The 7,203-nt window shown below is 30.5% G+C and overlaps 1 protein-coding gene across 1 annotated transcript in view; it reads right to left on the bottom strand.

Moving 5' to 3' along the window:
* Nucleotides 1–1,659: 1,659 nt before the first annotated feature.
* LRP1B (LDL receptor related protein 1B) overlaps nucleotides 1,660–7,203 on the bottom strand; it is a 1,560,879-nt gene continuing 1,555,335 nt past the window's right edge. Inside the window, exons 91-92 of the mRNA XM_064382912.1 lie at nucleotides 4,096–4,194; nucleotides 1,660–2,608 (exon numbers count right to left, since the gene is read on the bottom strand). Coding sequence (XP_064238982.1) covers nucleotides 2,468–2,608; nucleotides 4,096–4,194 — 240 coding nt within the window. The 3' untranslated portion in view covers nucleotides 1,660–2,467. The remainder of the gene's footprint in view (nucleotides 2,609–4,095; nucleotides 4,195–7,203) is intronic.

Here is a 7,203-nt window from a genome sequence, read left to right as displayed (position 1 = left end):
AAAAAAACATTTTCTGAGCTATCTTGACTATTATTTTCACTAGGGCTCTAGTGAGAATAGGTCATTAATGTCAGGTCTCAACCAGCAGTCAGTTGCATATCATATATGATTTGCTAGATATTTATACTAACGTTAACTCTATTGATATTACACCACTCTGTGGGGTCTGTTTCTTTGAAATAATAATTTCAGTTGCATTTACCCAGTTCTGATATCAAAAAGTCCCTTCAAATAATATAACTCAATGATAAGTAAATCAGACACACCTATATTTTCCATCTCTAGTCTGATACTAAAAAGTAGGTATAACAAATAACAATTCTACTTACAAAATAATGTTGAAATAGCATCTAATGGAATCTGATTTTCCATAAAGTACAATTTTGGGGAATAGAAAGGGATAGGAAGAGCTTTGGCTTGTTTCAGCATGGCTGTCACACTACTGTGTACAGAACCCATCTTTCTATTGCAATACGAAGTCTCTGACAGGCACAGGGAAAATTAGGAAAAAGTAAGAGGAGTGTTTCTGCTTTATGAAAACAGAAAATGCCTTTTTGCTGTGCACTGAAAAATGATGCAATGAAATCAGATTTCCACTGGAGAGTATTATGTTCTAAGGATATAAAAATGCTAAGTTTACTAAAACAGTTTGATCAGAATATTTAAGCTACATAAACAAACTTCCTTATTTTTAAAAACTACCCAACACAAGCACTTAAATATGTAGAATTTCATTTTAAATAAGTCAGTCAACAATTTTTTATAAAGTATTTAACACTTCATTGTAAAAACATAGGCAAAATGACTATATTATAACCAAAATGAAAAATACTGTTCAATTTAAAAAATGTACTTAAACAAGAACCTGAAAAAGTTTATGATATGCATAACATTGTTCAAGCAAAATTGCACTAGTATTACATAAATCAATAGTTTATAAAGGCCTCAATATGGCAGAGTTTAGAAATAGGTAGTATGCATGCACATAGTACAACAAAAAGTCTTCTTATAAAACAGCAATTTTTTTTAATGCTTGTACAAAGGGATAAAGAGCAACCACATATTTAACATATTTCATCTGTTAGATTAATACAGTATGACAGCTAAAAGTCAGTCATGTCTATCAGAGGAACAAAAAGCCCTCCAAAACTTGTGAATAAATCTTTTGTGCCTTTAAAGATATTTGTATAAAAATGCTATCCTTTTTTTTTTTTTTTTACAACTTAAATAAATCACACTCGTTTCAACTCAAATTTGAAGATAAACAAACCAAATGTGAGTGGGGTCCACGTGTTCTGTAAAACCCAAAGAAACCTGAATACCAGAGCAACTGGTACAGCATTTAGACTCTCCACCTTAGACTATGGACAGATCATTCTACGACTTGGAAGGTCCTTGAATATACTTTGGATAGGGCAAATAACGGATTAGTCATATTGTATCTTGAAAATATTTACCAATCACTCTATATACGAAAATGTCTGCTTTGCCCTTTGCTTTTGACCCTTTGCTTTTGACTCACATAATTGAAATTCTGTCATCAATTTGTGTGCTTATATATTATTCTTTAGTGTTCAATGTGGTAAGGGGTTGGGTTAATCTTCCTGAAAATGCCTGTGATTGGGAAGAATTACATAAGACACAAGTACCCAATGCCCTGTTGTGCTCCAGGCTGGCTATCTTTCTCGAGACTGAGGGAGAACAAAAGGTCTTATCCCATAGCAAGTGCAGTCTGCCAACTTTCAGTTACATTTTTGCTATGTTCTATCACCTAAATATAACTATTGCTTACAAGGTGTATACATTTAATACATCACATAGAGTCCACTAAGTTTTGGAAAATGTAGTCATCTGTGTTCATGCAAATTCTTAATTTTATATATTTTTAGATTTTGTCCTCAAAATTCTCATCTATTGCTTGGCAATCTAAGGCTAATTTCAAAGCAGGTGATGCTGAACTTGTGAGAGCTAGATATTTTCAGCAGAGTCTGAAACAATCATTATGGGCACAAAGAAGAGAGTTGACCATTCAATCATTTTTCCGTCAATTTAAACAGAAAAATAAAATGACACTGTATTACAGCTTTGAAACCATATAATGGAAAAGTGCAGAGATTCTCTTTGTTGATTAAGTACAACCAAAAGAGTTCATATAAAATAGATTGCTCATATTCACACTACAAAGGAATATGTTGTTTTTAATTTTAACAAATTCAAAGGTGTGTCATCAGCAGCATTGTTGTAAATTGTACTGTAGTGCAGTTCTTTTTCATAAAAATTCCATACAAATGGTCAATCAATAGTCATCAGCAAAAAATAAAACCCAAAAAACTCAGAAAACAATTAACCAGGAAAAAGATAAAGAAAGAGGTAATGCTGATGCCAAAACAAGTATAATACTGTTGGGACATACAAAAGTAATCCTTATATTTTATACATTTATACAGCATATAAAAGGGATCACTGATTATGCCACTGTCTCTCTTATACCAATTTCTATTTTCTTTGGAAGCAGTTCTTTCCTTTCGTCGACACTTCCTAAGGAGTTTCGACAGTTTTGCCCATCCATATATATTTTTGCATACACCGGATTCGAGTAATTTGTTGGCTGAAGGAGAAAAAAATAAATATAATTTTGTTATTGGTCTTGGGCACATTAATTATTTACTTTCTAGAATGTCCATCTTCCAATACTAACAGTATTTACATGAAATATGTTTAATTTATTAAATAGTAATTATTTAAACGTAATTTAAATGTTATGTTTACAGACTTTAGTCAACTCGAGCATGGTATTACATAAAACCTAATTTTATGATTTTCAAGTAACTTGTGAATCTAAGAGCAGCTTTGGGACATATATAAAAAGCCGGAAGAAATCTTTGTGAAAGCTATGTTCACTGAGACTGTATTACAAAAGCACAAACATGAAACTAAATTGTCATGTTTTCAGTTTTTATGTTGTCCCTCTTTTTGCTATTACAAGCCTATCAGTAGCAGGTAAGATGTATTTTCAGAAAAGCATTTAATTGTTTGGTGCTTACAATTTTTCAATATGAACTCAAAAACAAGCAAACAAAAAAATGTATGTAAGGAAATGTATTAGTGGAGCAGACTTTAAAATGATAGCAATATTTTTGCCTCAAACAACCCATGTGTACTTACTAGAAATATTTTTGGACTTTTTCAAAGAATTGTGATGTACACAGTCATCTTAAGTTTCACAAACACTTATAGCATTTGTAAGTAGAACAGAGGCATGCAGTAGTTGACCTCTTTGAGTTGGAAAACACACACATACAATGTTCATTATTTAACAAATTGCAGTTTATCCCAAGAAGGTTTTGCCTAGTGTTTGTTTTTGTTATTGCTTTGTTTTGTCTTTCCAAAAATAGTATATTAAATCTTAGTCACAACAAAGAAACATTATAATCTTTGAGCCATGCAAATGAGACAAACATGATAGAAAATGAGGATGGAAACAGTTGATGAGAAAGAGGACAAGGGAGAGAATTCTCATTCCTCGAAATCTTGATATGCATATTTTATTCCTCTTCTGCTTAAAATGAACTGTGTAACTTTAGACACAACAGCTTTCTCTAAACACCACTTAATTGAAACATGTTTTTTGAGAATGGTTTTGTTAGACCATCTGTAATTTCTCAATATGATGACGCATTTTAAAGTACAGTCTATTTAACTGCTCATCAAATTTGTGCATATTAAATAAAGCTCCATGATAGAAAATGAATAAAATCAAACAAAAGTTTAAATTTAAATTATTCAGTTTAAATTTCTGGCTGGAGCTTCTTTTCTAAGAGTAACAAATACTCACATTTGTTAAGTGACTATAACGTTTCCAAATCCAGTAGAAGAGATATTTCTATTTAATAGCTTGCCTAAAATGATAACGTTTTATATGTAATTTTGCATAGACAGAACACATAACATAAGCCCCCAATTTAAATGCTATTTTGAAGTCTCTTGTTAATTAAAAACTTAATTAAGGACAAGCCTCTAATTCTAGTAATCAGTCTTTGATTGTGAGGGTTCTGTGATGGAATGGATATGGAATAATGAATATTCTTCTCTCACCCCAGCAGTTAGTGGTCCTTTCAAATCAGAGTTTAGGTAGATGGGTGGTGCTGTGTGTGGAAGCTTGAATGCACTGGGCCCGCCTCCTATGTACCTGGTCTGTATATAAACAGAGTTTTAGTTTCTGATCTAATATTATGGAACCATTTTTCATCAATACAAATAATGTTAATTCATAAAAATAACATAAGAATACTCTTTAGCCCTAAGCCATTTACAGTGTGTTCATGTTAGCTCTAACAACTTAAAACAAAGATCCAATATTAATATTGGATCTTTGCTTCATAGGTAGACATTTCTCTCACAAAAGTCTCATTCAGAAAATATTCAAACAGTCCAAGTAAGAATTAAATTTTAAATATTAAATTTTATTTTATCAACTCTTCAAATAATTCTATGGTTACCCACAAAGTCAAATCTATTTTATTGACTTTTTAAGTACTCTTTTTGATTATAAGATACCATTGAACTAGAAATTTTACCCACTTTGAAAATAACAGAAATGAGTGTTCTAAAAATTTTTCTTTACATGTAATATAATTTATACTGATTGCACTATGCATATTACAAACCCTTGTAACAGAGTGAATACTCTAAAAAATTCATATGATTATTAAAGTTGCTTCAATGTGGCCCTCTGTTTTTCACTACTGTCTAAACCTATTAGAACTAGCTGGTTTTTTTTTTCTGTAGTTACTCATTTGGCAACAATTAATATTTACATTCCAATATCAGGATCCAGCTAGACTCAGTCATCTAAGTCATATTTGATGCAATTTTCGTTAGTAATCAAATTGGTAAATAAATATTTATTGAGTATTATGCTCTAAGTATATTAAAATATATTTGGGGGGCACTGAAGCGTAGTTTTATCTTGCCAGAGTAAATGCAGAAAATGTTTAAAATGTGGTGTAAAAGCTATTCTCTTTATGTGTACAGAATTGGATTAATTTTATCACTAGATATAAAAATGACGAGGGAAAAATGAGAACACTCCTTCATATGAAAAATGTTTAAAATATATCCTTATTAATCTATATATGTATGAATACTATATAACTCTATTATTTAAGGTGTCTTTCTCCTTCATAGATGTAATAGATTATCAAATATCAATGTGTACATTATGTATCATCTCTCAACTTCTGTGATATTTTCAAGCAGAAAATATCAAAAGTAAGGTTACCAGGATTTTTTCCTTGAAAAATTTCAGATGTAGGAGTGAATTAATTAATAATAAATAATAAATATAAAATTATGTCTAATTAGAAAAGTATCATTTTAATATTATCTGATAGTGTACAAGTTATCCATGAGAAAAGATTGATTCTCATAGAAGTGAATATTTGAGCATCAACTGTAGGCTTAGAAAGTCTAATCATGGATTCAGAACTAGATTGAATATGTGGGATCCTATTTAACCTTCAGGAACACCTGTGACTGTGACTGCAAAATAATTTGAATGTAGATTGGCCACTTTGGATATTTACAATGTAAAAGTACATTTTCATCAAGTAACTTTTATATGTCAGAAAAATAAATAACTATTCAATAAATAAGGCAATAAGTCAAGAAAGAAAAATTTTCTTAACAGCAAATTGATACTCTTAATTTAGAGAAAAATATTCTAAAATTATCAGCAACAATATTCAGATAATTCAGTGAAGTAAATCTTCGTAAGTTTAACCAGACAATTTTATCATTTACATAGTTCTCTTAAAAGTTGCCAACCTGAGCTTATAGTAATTAAAAACTAACGAACATTCTTAAAAGGCGTAGATTGTCAGGCTATATGTATCAATGAAATGTTTAAACTAGTAAGGATATTATGACGGAAAAATATTTCTCAAAATGATTTAATTACAAAGACGTCTAAGGACACAGCTTATCTGGTTCTTCATTTGAACATTAGTGGAAATAACATACTTATTTTGAAAACAAAGTACTGTACTCTTTTATAGTTAAAAATATACCAACCAAGATTTTTACACTAAGCTCTATGTCTAGTTTGCTAATACCTCAACACATTTGAATAGAGCATTATTTTACATAAGCTATACATATTTATGAGATACTACATTTTGTTATGTTTTTATACACATATACATTGCAGAAAAATAAAATCAGAGCATTTTGTATATCTACCACCTCATATATATTTATGATTATTTGTGGTGAGAACATTAAAAATCCTCTTTTCTTGCTATTTTGAAATACACAATACAGTATCATTAACCACCGTCACCCAACTGTGCAATTGAACACCTAAACTCATTCCTTTTATCTGTGACTTTGCACCCATTGACCAACATCTTTCATCCTTTCTTCTCCCCTCTTTACCCTCTAGTAACCACTATTCTAATCTCTACTTTAATATTAACTTCTATAGATTCCACATGTGAGTGAGATCATGTGGTATTTGCCTTTCTGTGCTTGGCTTATTTCATATAACAGTATCCTCCAGCTTCATCCATTTGCCTCAAATGAAAGGATTTCTTCCTTTTTTTTTTTTTTTTTTTTTTCTTTTTGGCTGAATAGTATTTTATTTATCTATTCATTGTTGTTGCACACTTAGGTTGATTCTATATCTTGGCTGTTGTGAAGAATGCTGCAAAAAGCATGGAAGTACAGATAACTCTTCAACATACTGATTTCCTATTATACATCAACTAAAACCAAAAAATAAATACATTTTAAAAGAATGATGTAATGTCTGAAGTGATGAAAACAAAATTATCTTGTAAGTATCCAGTTCCTACCAAATTAAAACCCCATAGAACCACACTGTATTACACTGTAAGGAATACTGAGAGGGAGAGGGTAGAAAAGAAAACATCTCACCAAACTACTTGTCAGACATATTGCTAGAGGCTGTGCATGTATTGGTCTTCTCCTTGTGTATGTTTCAATCTTAAAAGTCAGTGGATTTACTATGTAATAGACCTTTATCTATCTATATATCTATCCATCCCCTGAAGAAGATCTAAACAATTTGCTGTATGGTATCAATACTAAAACATTTTTTAAAGGAGTTTTTGTTTACTTTAGGGGAACAAAGTTAGACAATGAGTCATTTATCAATAAAAAAAAATAAAAATAAGTAACATG

The sequence above is a fragment of the Aotus nancymaae genome, unplaced genomic scaffold, assembly GCF_030222135.1.
Source record: "Aotus nancymaae isolate 86718 unplaced genomic scaffold, 86718_ANA_hifiasm-v0.15.2.pri h1tg000029l, whole genome shotgun sequence".
Classification (NCBI taxonomy): Eukaryota; Metazoa; Chordata; class Mammalia; order Primates; family Aotidae; genus Aotus; species Aotus nancymaae.
The sequence above is the reverse complement of the archived record's forward strand: the minus strand, read 5'-3'. Positions and strand labels throughout refer to the sequence as shown.